The sequence below is a fragment of the Cryptomeria japonica genome, unplaced genomic scaffold, assembly GCF_030272615.1.
Source record: "Cryptomeria japonica unplaced genomic scaffold, Sugi_1.0 HiC_scaffold_294, whole genome shotgun sequence".
Lineage (NCBI taxonomy): Eukaryota > Viridiplantae > Streptophyta > Pinopsida > Cupressales > Cupressaceae > Cryptomeria > Cryptomeria japonica.
In genome coordinates, this window is record NW_026729116.1 from 10,745 (window position 1) to 31,464 (window position 20,720).

At 35.0% G+C, this 20,720-nt stretch overlaps 2 protein-coding genes across 2 annotated transcripts; both read left to right on the forward strand.

The window, feature by feature from the left end:
- Positions 1-218: 218 nt before the first annotated feature.
- Positions 219-1,024, forward strand: LOC131870129 (cucumisin-like; the record flags this gene model as incomplete). Its single annotated transcript, XM_059215811.1, has 3 exons — positions 219-287; positions 397-620; positions 700-1,024. Coding segments are annotated over 3 exons (618 nt in total), but the record flags the coding sequence as incomplete, so codon positions are not given.
- A 12,774-nt stretch (positions 1,025-13,798) lies between these two features.
- LOC131870130 (cucumisin-like) lies at positions 13,799-17,500 on the forward strand. Its single transcript, XM_059215812.1, has 10 exons — positions 13,799-13,881; positions 13,975-14,072; positions 14,264-14,410; positions 14,522-14,627; positions 14,750-15,281; positions 15,358-15,461; positions 15,571-15,801; positions 16,432-16,543; positions 16,654-16,867; positions 16,953-17,500. The coding sequence occupies exons 1-10, from the start codon at positions 13,799-13,801 to the stop codon at positions 17,498-17,500; spliced, it is 2,175 nt and encodes a 724-aa protein (XP_059071795.1).
- The last annotated feature ends 3,220 nt before the right edge of the window (positions 17,501-20,720 follow it).

Here is a 20,720-nt window from a genome sequence, read left to right on the forward strand (position 1 = left end):
TCTATGATACAACAAAAGAATTTGAAACAAAAAGCTATCTTTTTACTATTTTCAAAGAGCTCTAAAATGGCTACTTCAATAAAACCATTTGTACAGTAGTATGTTCGTATGAAAATTTTAAATAAAATAATGCTTTAAGAGGTGTCTTATGTTTAAATTCCTGTACATTTTACTAGTTCTCCTATTGCAAGTATAGCAAAAAGTGCAGCTACGAATGATTTACTGCACCTATAGTAGCTTCATTCTCATCTAAAGAACCCAACCCAATCACACAAGATCTTTTGAAGGTAAGAAAACTAAAATATCTGATTGGAATTTCAAATTTCCTTTCCAAGGGAGATATATGGCTCTTACTAACTACCACACTAATCTATTCACATCATATTTTCTTGACAGCCTAACATCACTGCACCAGGTGTAGATATTCTAGCAGCTTGGTCAAATGCTGCACCAGTGAGCATGGATCTTTTGGACAAAAGAGTAGTGGATTTTAACATAATATCTGGAATAGCCATGACATGCCATCATGCCACAGGAGCAGCTGCCTATGTTATGTCATTTCATCCTGACAAGTCTCCTGTTGCCATCAAATCCGCTCTCATGACCACAGATGCATATCCATTTCACTACCCAAAAAATTTATACATTCATTTTATTTTTCTTATCTTCACAATTTCAATTTGTTGCTACAGCATCAACATTGGATGCAACATTAGATGGCAATGAAGCTGCAGAATTAGGATATGGTGCAGGGGAGATTAATCCTTTCAAGGCCATCAATCTGGGGCTTGTGTATGACACCAACGTAGATTCTTATATCAATATGCTATGTAGCCAAGGATACAATGAAACATTTTTACGTTTACTGACAGGAGAATTTATCGTGTGTTCTTCAAATTTATCTAACAACGGAGTATGGGAGCTTAACTATCCTTCTATAATGGTTATTGGCAAAGTAAGTGAGCCCTTTTTGGCTCCATTTCCAAGAACAGTTACAAATGTAGGACCTGCAAAATCTACCTAGCAAGCCAAAATAGAGGCACCTTTCGGAATGAACATGACAGTGGAACCAGATACACTCACTTTCACATCCTCCAACCAGAAGAAATCATTCAATGTGGAAATTAAAAGTCAAGTTGTATCTGATGATTACAATTTTCTATTAATGTGCATTGACATGTAGCTATTATGAGAAAAATAACAAGTGCATAAAATTTGCAAAGAAGAACAATAGCACATAACACACAGATTTACGTGGAAAAACCTAGTAAAAATATACCAATAAAAAATCATAGGCAAATTTAGTCTTTCATATTGATTCTCAAGAATTACAGAATTACAACAATCTTAAAAACTGTTCTCGCCTTGTTTTCAAAAGAGGGATATCTACTCTATATATAAACAAATTTGAGAAACTTAATGCTATAATTAAGTTCTCAAATTTGCCACCTCTAACCCTTCTAATGCCACCAGTATAGTCATATTATTGACTAAGCCTATATGTGGCTATCAATCATCTACAAGGTTGACACATATAGAGTCCAACTTGATTCTCCTATGAATCACTTAATACTTTACTTAGTCAACACAACCGAGTTGCAGAGTCCTAGTTGAAGACAACTTACTAAATATAGTAAGTACAACTCACATAACTACATGTATGACACATGCAGGAGCAAAGTCCTAATAGAAGACAACTTGTATGACACATATGGAAGCAAAGTCCTAATTGACTTCACATTCCAACATTCTCCCACTTGAAGTCAAGTTTCAAACTCTAAATAATTCCTCTACTAAAAGACCATTTCCAATGCTGCCTATCATCACATAATCTGCAGACCAAGAGAAGTTCTACACCAAATAAGCTTCTCTATACTAACAGGTTTCATCATAATATCTATAGGGTTTACATCAGTGTGAATCTTGGCTAAAGAGATCTGTCCTCCTTCCACCACTTCACGAACAAAGTGATATTGAATATCACTATGCTTTGTTCTGGAATGGTAAGTTGAGTTTTGTGCTAAGAGTAAAGCACTTTGACTGTCACAGTGCAGTACCATGTTATCTTGCTTCACTTGCAATTCACCCAAAATTTTATGAAGCCAAATAATCTCCTTGCTAGCATGTGTTGCTGCCATATATTCAGCCTTAGTAGTAGACAATGGCACCACTGCCTGCAACTTCGACACCCAACTAACAACACCTCCAGATAAAGAGAAAACATAACCTGTTGTAGAGTTTCTATTATCTCTGTCTCCACTAAAATCTGCATCCACATACCTATTAACTTGAAGACTACTCCCATTGTAATAGATAGTAGCATCTAAAGTGCCTCTCAAATATCTGAGAATCCACTTCACAGCTGCCCAATGATCAGTTCCAGGATTCGCCATGTACCTACTGACAACTCCCATTGCTTGTGTAATGTCTCGTCTGGTCCACACCATGGTGAACATAAGACTTACTACTGCTGATGAGTATGGTACATGAGACATCTGTGTCTTCTCTACTTCTGTGCTAGGGAACTGTTCAGAAGACAATTTAATATGAATAGGAAATGGAGTACAAACTAGTTGTACTTTCTGCATATTGAAGAGCTGCAAAACCTTCTCCACATGAGTTTTATGTGACAACCATAATTTCTTGTTGTTTCTGTCTCTATGTATCCTCATTCTAGGAATCTGATTTGCACTGCCTAAGTCCTTCACCTCAAACTCCCTAGCATGCTGAGTTTTCAAATGGATGATTTTATACATGTTGGGACTTGCTACCAACATATCATCAACATACAGTAGTAGAATAATAAAACTACCATAATCATATCTTTGAAAATAGGCACAATGATCAGCGTCACATCTACTAAAACCCAAATTCAACATGAAGGAATCAAACCACTTGAACCAATACCTTGGCACCTATTTCAAACCAGACAATGATTTTCTCAGCCTACAAACAAGATTGTCATTGCCTCTTTCCTCAAAACTTTTTGGTTGCTGCATATAAATCTCCTCAAGGAGATCACCATGTAGGAAGGTTGTTTTTACATCTAATTGTTCTAACTCCAAATCAAGACTAGCAATAAGAGCTAAAACAACTCTAATAGTACTTAACCATACAACAAGTAAAAAAAATTCATCAAAATTAATATGATATTTCTGTGCATACCCCTTGGCCACCAATCGAGCTTTATATCTCTCCAAATTATCATGTAAATCTATGATCAACTTGAAGACCCACTTGTTCCCAATAGATTTTCTCCCCTTAGGCAATTGCATAAGCTGCCATAGTTTGTTCTTATGCAGAGCTTCCATCTCCTTTTCCATAGGAACTACCCATTTGCTTGCACATTTAGCTTCACAAGCCTCCTGACATGAACTAGGCTCACCAACATTAGTAAATAATGCATAAGAAGAATTACAAGTAAGAGAATACCTTGTAGGCGGTTTGATTACTCTACTAGATCTTCTTAAAAAAGGTGATGATTCACCTTGTGGATCAACTGGTTGTTGTTCTTCATGTTGATCTTCATCTAGTTGCTCTGCATCTAGTTGTTCTTCATCAAGCACATCTAGATGATCATCAGGTTTTTCAACCTCTACTGGAATAACTTCTATAACTTGTTGGTCTTTACCTCTTTGCATTGAATTTTTATTAAAATACACATCTCGACTAACAATAATCTTGTGGGCAGCAGTATCCCACAATCTGTACCCCTTTGTACCTTCTACATAGCCAAGAAAAATACATTTTGGGGACTTCTTGTCCAGCTTATTTCTGTTCTCTTTGGGAATATGTACATAAGCATTGCAACCAAAATATATGGAGGAATGAGTAATCAACTGGTTTATCTTTCCATATTTCTTCTAGAACTCTATTATCAAGATTTGTAGTGGGAGATCTATTGATCAAGAAACAAGTTGTATTTACAACCTCACCCCAAAATTTCTGCTCCAAACCAACATTACTTAGCATGCATCTGGCTCACTCCATGATTGCACGGTTCATGCATTCAGCAACACCATTTTTTTTTGGTGTACTAGCAACCATCAAATGCCTTGCAATTCCATGCTCACTGTAAAATTGATTAAATTCTGTTAAACAAAACTCACCTCCGTTATCAGTTCTAAGACATTTTATTGTCTTACATTTATGATTCTCTACCAGAGCTCTAAACCTCTTAAAACAAGAAAACACTTCAGATTTATTCTTTAGAAGATAAATCCACACCTTATGGGAATGATCATCTATAAATGAAACAAAATATGATGAACCTCCAATAGATGTTACAGGAGCTTCCCAAGTATCTGAATGAATTAGATTTAAAACATCTTTGCTTCTGGTAGTACTTCTAGAAAAACTCAGTCTATTCTATTTTCCAAACAAGCAATGTTCACAAATACTTAAATCTTTAGATTTTGCACCTGGGAGAAGATTTCTATCTAGCAATACCTTGAGACCTCATTCACTCATATGGCCTAGCCTTTGATGCCAGGTTGATAATGAGTCCATCTTTACATCAGATACCACAACAACCTCTCCAATGTTAGTTTGTCCAACTAATCTATAGAGATTGTCAACCTTCTCTCCCTTTAGCACAACCACAACTCTCTTTATTACCTTGAGACAACTATTTTTACCACTGAATCTATAACCTTCTTCATCAAACATTCCAAGTGAAAGTAATTTTTTCTTTAAACCAGGTACATGCCTAACATGCTGAATAGCTCTAACTACTCCATCAAACATCTTGATTCTTACCTCTCCTTCACCAACAACTTCACATGCGTTGTCATTTCCCATGTAGACCATACCACGATCACCATGATCACAAGACTGATAAGTAGTAAACCACTCTCTATGTGGTGTCATATGAAAGGATGCACCAGAATCAATAATCCAAACATGAAGTAAAGAACTTCTCAAATTAGCAGTTAATACCTCTCCATCTTCCAATGGTGTTTGAACTTCAGTAGTGTTTGCCTCAGATGCAGTTGTACTAGGTTTCTCCTTGGATGCTTTTGGCAGCCTTTAATCCTTATGGACATGTCCATTCTTGCCACAGTTCCAGCATTTCACCTTTTTTTGCCCCTTTGATTTGGACCTGGTTTGTTCACACTCAATATTTTCTCTTTCCCAAGTTCTATCTCTTGCAACAAGGGTTTCATTAGAAGAAGATTCTTGAGATTTCTTCCACCTTGAATCTTCAGAGATTAAAGAAGCCACCACATCCTCAAAGACAAGATTCCCACTTGGTGCAGAATTACTGAGAGCCATAACCAAGTGATCCCAACTATCTGGCAAGGAGCAAAGTAATATTTCTACCTTATCTTCTTCATCGATTTTCACACCCACTGAAGCCAATTTGCTTGTTAGTGTGTTGAAATTGTTCAGATGATCTGTGACAGATGAGTTGTCATGTATCCTCAAATTATACAACTATCTCCTTAGAAGAATTTTGTTTGCTAATGACTTCATCTCATACAAATTTGCAAGCTTATTCCACAATTCATGAGCAGATTTCTCCTCTGCAACATTGAACATAACTGAATCTTCTAGAGATAACTGGATTGTTGCTCTAGCCACACTATGCATGGTATTCTAATCTCCCATGCTGATATTTGCAGGTTTTGATGATACTCCTTTAAGAGCTCTGTCACATCCATCCTTCACCAACAAAGCTTGAATATTAAGCTTCCATAGAGGAAAATTCGAACCATCAAACTTATGTACCTCAAATCTGGTAACACTATTTCCAGCCATTTCTCACTTCTAGAAACAAACAACTTCTACACAAATAACCTAAGCTCTGATATCAATTGTAAGAAAAATAACAAGCGCAGAAAATTTACATAGAAGAACAATAGCACATAACACACAGATTTATGTGGAAAAACTTGGTAAAAACATACCAGTAAAAAACCATGAGCAAATTTTGTCTTTCATATTGATTCTCAAGAATTACAAGTTACAACAATCTAAAAAACTATTCTCGCCTTGTTTTCAAAAGAGGGAAATCTACTCTATATATATACAAATTTGAGAAACTTGATGCTATAATTAAGTTCTCAAATTTGCACCTCTAACCCTTCTAATGCCACCACTATAGTCATATTATTGACTAAGCCTATATGTGGCTCTCAATCATCTACAAGGTTGACACATATAGAGTCCAACTTGATTCTCCTATGATTCACTTAATAATTTACTAAGTCAACATAACTGAGCTACAGAGTCCTAGTTTGAGACAACTTACTAAATATAGTAAGTACGACTCACATAACTACATGTATGACACATAGAGGAGAAAAGTCCTAATTGAAGACAACTTGTATGACACATATGAAAGTAAAGTCCTAATTGACTTCACATTCCAACAGCTATGACAATTATAATGTGCATAGCCCAATTGTTGTATAATATTATGTGAAACATTAAGTTTATCATGGCTTCTATGAGTACCAATTCATTAGGGATCACTTCAAAATTGCGGTGCTAAAACCCTAACTAAATTTCCCTATCGTTAATCAGTGTTCATTTTGCTTCTAGTTCTGTTGTGATAAGTTTTAGGAACGAATAATTGCTAGAAATTTGCCTAAAATGTTCAACATGAACTATTTTGAACAGAATTATCATAGTCCTCTTTAGATAATTTAACAGTTTTGGTAAATAGGAAAACATCTTATAATTTGAGGCTTGTGTATGATGCCGACGTAAATTCTTAGATGAATATGCTATGTACCCAAGGATACAATAAAGCACCTTTACATTTGCTGACATGAGAATTCATTATCTGTTCTTCAAATTTATCAAAAAAATGGAGTATGGGAGCTTAACTATCTTTCTATAATGGCTATTGGCAATGTAAGTGAGCCCATTTTTGCTCAATTTCCAGAAATAGTTACAAATGCGCAAATTCTACTTACCAAGCCAAAATAGACGCACCCTTTGAAATGGACATAATAGTGAAACCTGCTAGTTTTAAAACGAGCAAAGAAAACACATAATAATGAACACAAAACAATAGAAAGAATAATAGACACAACAAAGAACTCAAGACACAAGATTAACGTGGTTCACCACTAAATGGCTACATCAACCAAAAATATAGGGAGAATTCTTATTAACCAATATCCAGTTACACAGTACATCATGTATGGGCTGCACATAGCCATTTATATAAACATATCAAATATGAAATGAAGAGTCTTCTGGGGAAGACAAACAACCATGTGACTATTGGGCTTCATATACCCAACAATCTCCCCCGTGAAGTCCAACCAGCATAGCCTGTAACATTCCCTACATCTCCATTCCAAGGCTCATACTACAACCAGCTCTTGAGAAGATTTTAATATCGCCAAACTCTGTTCATGAACAGTGTGAATTAATCTTCTCCAAGTCAGATCGGAGTTAAGAACATATTCTCTAACTACTTCATCTGGTAATCCATAATCAGGAACACTACTATCTTTTGATGCATAATACACTCCTCCATCAAAGTCTCTTGCTCTTGTGCTCCCCCGTAATAGAATATCTAGATCATCATTATCAGATTTTTATGCCCAAATATAAAACTCTCCTATAGGTGTGAATAGCCTACAAATGTCACTCCCAATTCTCATGATTGCCTCACTGAATGAATTTGTTGTATTTTGTGCGGAAAACTTGTGCAGTACCTACAATCAATGCATTGCACTCTGCCTCCACTGCTACAATCTGCAACATTAAATCATCACTTTTGCAATCTACTTGTTCTTCTTCAGGGTCATCCTCATTCGCTAGATTCAAGACTACATCCTCCTCACCCCGGGAGGCATCCTCCTCATCTTGGAAGGGAAACAAACTAGTCTATTCTTCAAACAATGAATACAACACACCCTCTTCTTCTTCAGCCAAAGTCTCCTCCTTTTTCCAGCCATCCCACCAATGACATTTGGTTTCAACCTACACTTGGACATCACTCTCTACCGAGTCTAGACTGCCAAAAAAAATTTTGATGACTGATTCGGCCTCATCATCTGAAACTCTAGTTTGTTTATTGATAACATAAAAGCACCCAACTCCAGGATCAACTATCCAATCGGATCCCATCTCTGCTCAAGCCAACCGTGACTCTGATACCAATTGTTAGTTTTAAAATGAGCAAAGAAAACACATAATAATGAACACAAAACAACAGAAAGAATAATAGACACAACAAAGAACTCAAGACACAAGATTAACGTGGTTCACCATTAAATGGCTACGTCCACAAAAAATACAGGGAGAATTCTTATTAACCAATATCCAATTACATAGTACATCATATATGGGCTACACACAGCCATTTATATAAACATATCAAATATGAAATGAAGAGTCTTCTCAGAAAGACAAACAACCATGTGACTGTTGGACTTCATATACCCAACAAAACCAGATACACTCACTTTCACCTACTCCAAACAGAAGTTGTCATATAATCTAAAAATTGAAAGTCAAGTTTTACCAAATGATTACGATTTGCTACAGGTGCATTAACTTGAAGCTATGGCAATTACAGTGTGCGCAGCCCCATTGTTGTATATTATAATATGAAACACCAATATAATCATGGCATCTATGAGTAACTATTTATTGGGCAAATTTACTTTCCAAATTGTGCCACTAAACCCAAATTAAATTTCCTTCTCGTTATTCATAGCTGTCGATTTGCTTCTGCTTTTGTTGTAATGATTTTTAGAAACAAAAACTTGCTAGAAATTTGTCTCAAATGATCAACGCGAACTGTTTGAACAGAATTATCATAGAGTTCTTCAGATAATTTAACAGTCTTGGTAAACAGAAAAATGTCTAATAAAACTAGTGTCTATTCATAATATCTTTGAAAGACTAATCGTTAATTAAAAAGATTATTATAAATAAATATTGATTGCAAATTTTTGAATATTATATTAAAAATGCTGATTTATTTGTTTTTAAACTTGTAGTAATTAGTTTTGTTTTTTTCATATTCTTGATTATTAGATGGTTTAATTTTTTTTTTTCTTTAGAATTGTTTATAGATATTCAAATTTCTTGTTAATAATATGTAAAGGAGTGCATGTACACTTGATGGGCTCGAAAATCTTTAGAATATATCTCTACTTTACACATCTAAAATGTTGAACACCTCTAATGAATGGTGTTTATGTTGAGGGTGATCATAAGAAATAAATGAAAGATGCTAAGACATCAAATTTCAAAATATTTAACATTCATAAATATGAACAAATCACAAGACTTGCTATTTATAACAACTTAGGAGAATATAAATAAAGAGAAAATAAGATTATTAAAAATATTCGACTTTATAAATTGTCTAGCAAGAAAGGTCATATACATCTCAAACCTTATAAGTAAAGTGCAATTGTGTAAGACTTCTATTTTTTCGCTCTATTTTTGGAGATTGGTCCAATTTACTTTTCTAACATTGAAGTGCCTTTCAAGGCCAAGAGTTACAGATCTTAACTACTTTCATTAGGTTGTACCCAAAATGGTTGGATTAAGGCTACAAACTATTCTATTCTTTTGCCCTTCAAAGGTATAGAATTTTATTTAGAATTAAAATTTCAATGAAAAAAACAAAGTAGACAATTTCCAAGCATTTGACATACGAATTGTTTTTGCTATAGGTGCATTAACTTGGAGCTATGGAAAGAGGAATTTGAGTATAGAATTATAGATTTTCAAGCAAGCTCAAAATTTTCACAAACATCTTCTATTGACTTTTTTATCAATCCCAATTTATCTATCCAAAAAGATTCAATTTCTTGCATAGTAGGCAATGTTGGCAATTTGGAGGAATTGATTATGTGTTGCATTGATGTTTGTCATTGATGTCAACACTAGCTTATTTGGTTGTCTACTGGATTCCGGTAGAGTGGTTTGACTTTCATGATGATCAAGAGATTTGTCTCTGGTATATTTCGATTGGTGGAATTGGTTTGGTTTGGTCATTCATGTGGTTCAGATGCTTGTCACATTCAGTTGGTTTGGGATATGGTGATCCGAAAGCTATCATATGTTCTACTAAGACTTTTGGTTACCAGTAAGGGTTCTACCGGCAGAGCTTTATTGAAGATCTTTTGATGAATTTGATAAGTGGTGGTGGTGCAGCTTCTAGAAGGTTTTCAGGATGCTGATGGTTAACATGTGTGATGGTGTTATTTGATTTGGTTAATGGCGACCTATTTTAGGTCCAGCTTTATTCTGCTAGGTTATGGACCGGTTTATGTAACGTTTTGGTGGATTCTCCTAATGCGTTACTGGTTGGATTTATTGTTTGGTTAATGTTGTTTTATTCTTAGGTCGACTTGGATTATCTTTGGTTTGCAGGTTTATGTAATGGATTTATTGTATCATCTTTTAGGTGGCCGACCTAATTGTTTAGGTACTGGGTTGGTAATCATATGGAGAGGATTTGGTCAATCATAGGTGATCGAATTGAGTTTGTGTAAGAGGTTTTAGACCTCTGACATTGAGCTTAACTAAAATTGTAGTCAGGCATAGGAGATGCTATTCTTGCAGTTCATTCTTATTTCTAGATTGTAGTCTAGGTTTCTTTTGTAATCAGTGAGAGTCCTTTGTGATGAGCAGTGCACTCTAGGCTATTGACCTTCTTGCATGTGCAGGCCCCTTATTGTAATCACATACTTACTGCAGAAGTATTATTTGACTGTGGGTAGGCTTCCTACCGTGGTTTTTCTCTTTATCAGGTTTTCCACGTACAAATCTTGGTGTTATGTTTTGTGGATGCATGGTATTTTTTTTATGGTTTATGTCTGTGCTTAATTGATATATCTATTATTCTGATATTTGATTTATGCATTCTGGTAAAAGGTTTGTGTGCTTAAATTTTCATAATCTGTTAACAACTGATTCACCACCCCCCCCCCCCTCGCTCGCCCTCTTAGTTTTTCACCGGTTATCTTAACATGCAACATAATGTGGTTGATATTCAAAGACCAAGAATAGCCTTGCAAGATCCAATTATACTTGCAGTAGCCACACAATCAACTATCTTTGATTTTGTTTACTAAAATTCTTTGTTTAAAGAAATAGGATGAGGTGTAAAAGCATAGAAGAAAGATTCAAAGCTGGTTAAGAATGGAAACAATGTATACATTATTTATAAATAATGTTACTCTCATATATAACAATAATGTCATTTATCTATCTATATACATTATATATTTAGACTTTCATTATATTTGGGAGTCCAATCTTGGTGTATTGTTTATCGTGTGTACTTCTTTAAAAAATCTATCCTCCTTGGTCCACTTCACCTTCAAATTCTTCATGTACCCAACTTACCATTTCTGCTCCATTTTCCTTGATATCCTTAACATGTATCCCTCTTCTTTGTGCTATTTCCATTGCATGTATTCTTTCATAACACAAATGAACACAAATTCTAACTTTTATTTAAAAAATATTTTATTATATGCATATCATTTACTCTATTATATCTTTTATATTTGTAATATTTATTTAAGTTACATATTAACTATCAAACGTTACAAAAACTTATTAAAAACCCATCAAAATAAAAAAGCCATATATCATGAAGGAAGATAAAATAATAATGTGAATTTAATCCAACAACTTTAGAATTTAATTCAAGGGGACATATCATAGCCACTACTAGTGAGGTTAAGAATCCTAATAGAGGAAACTTCCTCAAGGATACCACACTATAGAAGGATACTCTAAGAAATAATGTAACTATCAAGCTTACCAAGGCTATAATAGATGATGAAAGGAAAAAGTGTACAACTACTTTCTTGTCATTGGAAAACCAAATCAATACAATGGAGGATATTGAAAGAGATGTGAGTAGGTTATATTAGTTATTTTTATAATGGTCATTGATAGTAGCTCTACTCAAGGCGTAGGTGGATAATCTAGAGCTATAGATCATCCAAAAATCAAGTAGCTATGATGCATTAGAAGATCTAGATGAGAAGGATTGGGTAGACATAAATACCCTACATGGCCAATACCAACAATTAGAAGAGTAGAAGGATAAGACTTGGCACCAGTTTCATTGGCTATGGGAGGTTGTTAATTTATGGTTGGCTCATATCTTCAATGTACTTAGATACACAACAATTCTTCCAAACTCCTTAAATACCCACCACAGTTCTATAATTAGAGTAACAATTGTTGTAGCCCCACATCCACATCTACTAGCTACAGTTGGCCATAAATTAGTGTGAAAATAATTTTGATAGCCTCCAAGACATATACAAGGACATACTTATAACATGAAAAAATTGACTTGAGGACAAGTCAATGTTTTAAAGGGGAGATGATATTGGCAAAGAAGGTACCATAGATAGACATCTAGAGATTAACACTGCATCTTGTTGAATCAAAGCCATAGAGCATAAGGTGTTGTATGTGTTCTTACTCTTCTATTTAAGTTAAGATATCTTCTGTCTGGAATTAGTTCTATGTTCACCTTAAATGGACCAAATTTGGGATAAAGACTACAACATCAAAAGCTCTTTGACGTTCAAAACTCAAGTATTTATCCCTATATTTTTTGTTAATAGGCTTCCTCAAAGTTGAGGGATTATGTGGAGGTTTGTAGAAAGGGGGAAGGTATTAGAGGTGGGTCATAGGGTCCTTGCTAGAAGGTAAATGAGATCACATCTATGTGGACAATTCATCCTCCTTTCATCTTACCATTGCCAAGCAATGAAAATAAAAATTGAGTTGAGCCCACAAGGTGGTCCTGTATCTTTTGGTTTAGATTCAATAGTTAAAGAAGGGAGAGTAGTTAGGAAAGAAATTTACATCGATGATTTAAAGGGCAATGATGTTTTTAGAGTTTAGAACTCTTTGAAGCGCTTCAATTTTTATGCCACTTGCTTATCTCATTTTTTTTTGCCACAATTCATTCAATTCCTGTAATATGATTGTCTTTGTGCTACTAATTTTAAATATATAGTTATTTTTAATCTTTACACTAGTATTTCATATAATAACTATTTGATTATTTGTTCAATCTTAATACTAAATATATTCTCATCAATATTAAAAATTCAAAACTTTTTAAAACTAGCCTTTTTTAAAAATTTGTATACTTATTCTTTACATATAAAAATTTTAATTCTCATATATCTTTAAAAACTTACGTATTAATTATCCTCTTAATTCTTCCCAAAAACTCTTTTAACACCTTATCCCTTGGGGATCATCGAATTCGCAAAGAGATTAGTCCGTAGTGGTCATCCTTTGTTAAAAATATATAGTTACCTTTATATTAAATTTTAGTTCAAATTCGAACAATTTGTGTGGATTTTATAGTATTTAAGAATGCGCTAAAGGCGGGTATAAATACATCCGACTTCCGATTCAATCGATGGTTTTAGCCTTGACGCCTTCTCAAAACTTGTACTAAGAAGAAAACGGCAAATGCTGCATCTGTTATTGTTGTTTTTCATTAATATCTGTGAAACGCCAATGTTATATTTATTTATTAAACACCAGAATTTAATAAATACATAGGTTGTTCCATTGCATTTTGATAGAGTCAAAATATTACTAACCTCTTAATGGCAGCCACAGGCATCTCTCATCTTGTGTTTCCCTTCATTTTTCTCCTCAGCCTCTGCACCTCTGCTTCTCAACACTTGAATGTAAAGGCAATATCTTTACCCTTCTCCTTCTACCAACTCTATGTTATATAGTAAATAACTTCATCTCCCTCTGTTTGAATTATTAATGACTAACATTTTATTCTCTGCCAAATCAGCTTTACATTGTGTACATGGGTGATGTTCCATCCCCAGATTATTCCCAAACAGCGGCGACTGCATCCCACGTTTTATTGCTTCATCCTGTACTTGGAAGGTTTTTATATAATTCCTCCTTCTGTATGTCCACTCTGTCCTTCTAAAGAAGAGCTATTTTTCTAATTTAAATATTTTCAATATGCTTGTTAAGCCATGAGGCAGCACATGAATCTTTGGTTCATAGTTATTGGAAGAGCTTTAATGGATTCGCGGCTTGGCTTTCTTCATCTCATGTCCAACATCTCTCAAGTAAGATTGCGCCGTATTTACCCAAACTAATTGTAGGAATTATTAGAATGCTGTCGACATACCATAATGGTGGACAACAAATTTTTTGAATTGATAAATTCCTTTATGCAAGCTGTATATTTGCACTCCTTGCTCTATGTAGGAGACATGTTTCAATATTGACCAATGTCGTGCTTGTTTAAGAATTATAGGCACAGAGGGTGTAGTTTCGGTGTTTAAAAGCAAAAAGGCTCAACTCTTGACAAGTAGATCATGGGATTTTGTGGGACTTCCTCTGTCTCAGCAAACCAATTATTTGGAATATCAAAGTGACGTAATTGTTGGCGTTCTAGATTCAGGTAAAAGTAAAACAATAGAAGCCTCATTGGTACCACAGAAGAGACAGTATAATGGTTTTGCATATTTCCCATATTAATTCTGAAAAAATTTCTGACCCAATTTGCGTGTAGGGGTATGGCCGGAATCAGAAAGTTTCGATGACGCGGGATTGGGTCCCATTCCCTCAAAATGGAGGGGACTGTGCGAGACAACACCCGACTTTAAAGCCTGCAATAAGTAAACACTCATTCGTTCTACTTTTAGAACTAAATCCATTTCCCATTCAGAAACACTAGTGCAGAAATTTTTTTTTTTTAATTTTTTGCCATGCTGACAATTGAGTTTTAACTGTTTCCCAGGAAACTAATAGGTGCACGCTTTTATTCTAAAGGCTTTACATCTCCACTACCTGCCGGCGAGTTCCTCTCTCCAAGAGATTCAGATGGCCATGGAACACACACCGCCTCCACAGTTGCTGGAAGCATTGTCAGAAATGCCAGCCTCTTTGGACTAGCCCAAGGAAATGTACGTGGAGGAGTACCAGGTGCAAGGATTGCTATGTACAAGGCTTGTTGGTCACTTTCTTGCAGCGATGTAGATCTCCTTGCAGCGTTTGATGATGCAATCTATGATGGTGTGGATGTCATTTCTGTTTCAATTGGTTATTCAACTGGAGGCTTCCTTCCCCCACCTGACTACTTCGAAGATAGCATTGCAATAGGAGCATTCCATGCTATGAAGAGAGGAATCTTAACATCAAATTCTGCTTGTAACGATGCCCTTGAGGGATCTGTTTGCAACTTTTCCCCCTGGTCTCTGACAGTGGCTGCAAGCACCATTGATCGCCAGTTCAAATCAGAACTTACTTTGGGAAATCAGATGTCTTTCGAGGTAAATTGAACATATCATTGTTTCCACTGATATTAAGTGGTCAAAGTTCTAATGTGTTGAGTTTATGGTGACGTAGGGGCATGCTATAAACACATTCATAATGGAGCAGCCTTGGTATCCTTTAGTATATGGAGGAGATGCTGCTAATGTTTCTGGTGGTTTTTCTTCAGAGGACTCCAGGTGAAATGCGTAACAAAATCACATGATATTGATTAAGAATTACTTCAATTATATTTGTTCATTTTGTTGAACTCAAAGCTCTCCATTTGTTAATTGTGAATTTGATCAGTGGTTGCGGGTTATATTCTCTGGACCCCAGTATAGTCGAAGGAAAAATAGTCGTTTGCTACTTATCAAGCCCCGGTGATCTGCCAGATGGTGGAGTGTATGTCTCTGGAGGGGCAGGTGCCATAATAATGTACGATCCAATGAATGATACTGCTTTCTCGTTCATGGTCCCTGCCACAGTTATTTCACGCAAGCAGGGAGAGGTTGTCAGATCTTACATCAATTCTACAAGGTAAATGGGTTGACCAATGAAATGAATTACTTTTCTCTCCATTAAAGATGTATTTGATTGAGTAGAAAGTCGCCTAGGATATCTAGGAAAGTTTCAAAATTTTAGAATTTTTATATTGTGAAATGGGGATTGCTATATTAAACTAAGTTTAGAAAGATTTTTCAGGATTGGATAGGGTGGTAAATGATCATCTAAATATAATTATTTTTTTACAATTATTTTAGTATGAATTAGTAAGCTGCCTTTAAAATATAAGTGTAATATTGATTATATGTTTTATAACTCTACATCTCACTACTAACATTACTTGCAGTTTAGGATGATGATGGTTGCAGATGGGCCCTTTAAGATTAGAGTTGTTGTTCTAGTGTATGGGAGTACTCAGCCGTATGGTCATCCCAGTTATTAAGAATTACATCCAAATTTGGTTAAAATATTAGAGCCCCTATTCAAGATTACTGAAAAATTGTACAAGTACTGACATTTAGAATGATTATATCTATGGTACAAATAAAAATCAAAACTGAAATCAAAACCTCTAACATGGGTAGTTGAATAAAAAATGAAAACTCTGAATAAAACCATGCTTTAAGAAACGTTTTATGCTTTAACTCTTGTACATTTTAATAGGTCTCCTATTGCAAGTATAGCAAAAAGTGTGGCTGGGAATGATTCACCTGCACCTATAACAGCTTCATTCTCATCTAAAGGTCCTAGCAAAATCACGCCAGATCTTCTAAAGGTATGAAAACTCAAATATCTGATTGGAATTTGAAAATTCGTTTACAAGGGACTTGAATTGCTCATAGTTAACTATTAAACAAATCCATTCATATTATAATTCCTTGACAGCCTGATATCACCGCACCTGGTGTAGATATTCTAGCGGCTTGGTCAAAAGTTGCACCAATGAGCATAGATCCTTTGGACAAAAGAGTAGTGGATTTCAATATCATCTCCGGAACATCCATGTCATGTCCTCATGCCACAGGAGCAGCTGCCTATGTCAAGTCATTTCATCCTGACTGGTCTCCTGCTGCTATTAAATCCGCTCTCATGACCACAGGTGGATATCGATTCAAATACCCAAAAATTGTATTAAATTCATTTATCTTTACTTAACTCTTGACACAATTTCATTTGTCATGCAGCATCAGCATTAGATGCAACACTAGACGGCAATGAAGCTGCAGAATTAGGATATGGTGCAGGGCAGATTAATCCCCTGAAGGCCATCAATCCAGGGCTTGTCTATGACACCGATGCAAATTCTTATATCAACATGCTATGTAGCCAAGGATACAATGAAACATCTTTACGTTTGCTGACAGGAGAATTTATCAGCTGTTCTTCAAAATTATCTAAACAAGGAGTATGGGAACTTAACTATCCTTCCATAATGGTTATTAGCAATGCAAGCGAGCCCTTTTTGGCTCAATTTCCAAGAACTGTTACAAATGTGGGACCTGCAAAATCTACATATGAAGTCAAAATAGATGCACCCTTTGGAATGAACGTGACAGTGGAACCAGATACACTCACTTTCACGTCCTCCAACCAGAAGATGTCATACAATGTAAAAATTGAAAGTCAAGTCATACCAGATAATTACGCTTTACTATCAGGTGCACTGACTTGGAGCTTTGGCAATTACAGTGTGCGCAGCCCCATTCTTGTATATTATGATGTGAAACAGTAAGACAATCATTGCATCTATACGTAACTGTTAATTAGGTATTACTTTGAAATTGTACCACTAAAACCCAAAGTAATTTTTCTTGCCATTATTCATGGTTATTGTTTCGCTTCTGATTTTGTTTGAAATATTTTTACCGAATAAAAATTGCTGGAAATTTGTGTCACATGATCAAGATGTTTGTTTTTTAAACAGAATTATTATATTGCTCTTCAGATAAGTTAATGGGCTTAGTAAACAGGTACAATTTATAAAAGGAGGGTTTTGTCACATCCCACCATCGGCCCCTTCGACTGCATATTAAATGGATAAAATATTAATTAAAATAAAATGAAAAGAAATAAACGGAAGGGACAAGAGGGATAGTCTTAGTATGGAAAGATAGAGTCGGGAGGTCATATCTGTATATTCAATCCAGCCGTGCATCTCTGCAGTCAAGACTTCTTGCGAAAATAAGAGCTATTGAAAAAGATATTGATGCCCATCAATGCGTAAGGAGAGGTGAGGGGGCATAGAATAGAGAGGAATTTTGTTAGACATGGTAACTGGAACTGCCACATAATTTAAAGGAAGAGCCTAGGCGGAATGGAGTAACGAGGAGAGAGGAAGAGGAACCATAGAATCGTGCATGGCCGGAGAGAGAGGTGCAACATAATGGTGCATGCTGAAAGAGACAAAATATCTCTTTGGTCGATATCTTCCAAGCTACCCCGATATGGGACAAATACATGCCAGGTGTCAGAGTAGATTTCAATGCCTGCCTCATAGGTATCTTCAACATTATGTCCAAAGTTGGAGACAACATTTCTGGAAATGGATTTTGTTTTAGGGAAAGCAAAGAAGTTGTAATTTATGGTATTCTAATCTAGAGGTCAGTTTGCAAAGTGTGTGAGTTTTTAATGGATTAGTTAAGATATAAATTTAGGACATTCCATTTGTTATTAGAGTGTTCTATCGTTGAGTTACTAGTCTTTATAGAATCAAGTCATCTTTGAGTAGTTGAAGCTCCACTATCTGTATGATGTATTGATTTGGATGTTTTGATGGAAGTAGAAGCCACCACCAAAGCAATTTGAAAATAGACGAGATCACAGAAATCAAAGACAGTCATTTGAGTGTTGCAATCAAAAATTTGGAAGTCAGAAGAAATCACTAAATGGATAAAGAGATATGATGGGCATACGAAGGAGATGAGATAGGACAGGTTAGTCATGGGTAGTTGGGATTATTTCCAACACTTCTCCTTAATCACAACTACCAATTCTAAATTGTTTTTGACTTCATTCTTTGATGCTTCGACATCTTCAAATACTAGAGATCAAACCTAGGAAATCTCATGATCCTGTTGGGATACTCTAACCATGAGCTCTAGCCCTTCTAGCAACCAGTCCATCATATGTTCAAGTGTGATTCACTTGTTCTATCAACACCTCCCACGGAGTTACATTGCTAGTGCTTGGGGATCTCAAATTCAGTGGGCTCTTTTGGCATCAAACATGCTTACACAAATTATAGAATGTTGCTACATTCAACAATATTTCTTCATTATCTGTTGATAACTTCCTTGATCTTTTTATGACTTTTGACAACTAATATCCTCCTTTGGTCTCTTTTATCACTACTCTTTCTTACATTGTTCAACAAACAGTAAACATGCTCTCCTACAATCTTTCACTCTCTCTCAACCTAGACACATACTTAGGCACCCTTCCCAAACTTTCAACCATCAACTAATCCAACTTTAAAATGAACAACACAAAACATACCAGGACACCCTTTGCTCAAGAAGATCTTTTGAGTCTATATAACATTTTACCAAAAATAAAATTAATCCCAAAACAACAAAATAAAATTTTCTTGATCTTCAAACACACTTAAAAATACAAGCATCAAACCTTTCATCCAACAATTGTGGCTATACTCAACTATTTCTTGTTTAGCGATCTGCTCCAAACTTTTTCTTGCTTCAATCCTTGTTCAATTTCTATGAATATCTTTTTCACTGCCTTTTGTTTGTTGACTTCTACTTCCATCCAATTTAGTCCTCTATAGCGGCTTCAACACTTATGTTTTCTTCACATGACTAGTGATCTATCTTTTGTTTTTGACAACAACTTACACATCTGCATTATTCACCTTTCACATTTTCAAAGCTTCATGCTCATAACATTACATATTCTAACTTATCTACTGCACTATATGTCACAACCCTCCTTTATCACTTTTTGATTTAAATACAATTCTATTATATTTTTGGCTAAGCTATTTAAAATGATTGAATAAATAATATAAAATAGTAATAACAAGCACACACACACACTTGGAGAGTATAATTCAAAGGCATTATTTTTATTTTTATTTATTTTTCCCACTCCCAATTATGGCACATGTTGTAGGAGGAATTAGAAGCTTCTGGAGGAATCTCCACCACCTTGCATGTAACTCCCCCACTAAGTTTTTAATCAATTTGCATGAGTCCAATATTGGAAAAGAATCTCTTTTTTTAATTAAATTCTCTAGATAATGGAATTGAGGGATTTTTCTTATAAAATTGTATGCAAGTTTCAAAGAAGGGAGTTGATTATGTTTTGAAGAAAATTTCCCAAGTTTTTAGTAGTAGGATTTTCTTGGTAGTCTCATTTTCGTTGCACGATTTGTTAAATTATTGTTTGAAAGATTTCTCTCAAGTGGCAAGGAAGGATCTAAGGAGGATAGCTAGAAGGTTGGATTCAACATCAAACTTCAATCAGCTAGGTTCTCCTCTTGTTATTTCACATTCCCATATGAGAAAATGGTATTATCTAAAAACATAGCTTCTAGATTTTTCTTTATAAAATTTTCTTTTGTGATAATATTGAAAAGATAGCTTATTTATTTGTTTAATTTTTCCTTAGAGAAGAAATATCAGATCTTTCTTGCATGTGAAAGATAGCTTTATTATTTGTTTTAGAAAATATCAGATCTTGCTTTTCTTCTCTCTATTTCATTTATTGGATTGGAAATTTAAATGTAATTCTTTTCTTACATTAAAAATCTTACTTCCCTATGAACAGAAAATGCCTGATAATAAGATATAAATCTCATGTATTCATTTCTCTCTGAAAATAATCCTCTGTGTTATTCATCTATGTGAATAATTCCTTATTCTCATTTGATTTCATGAATATTTTTATCTGGTTATATACTTCTCTCTGTGAATATTAGTTGAAATGGAGGAATATAC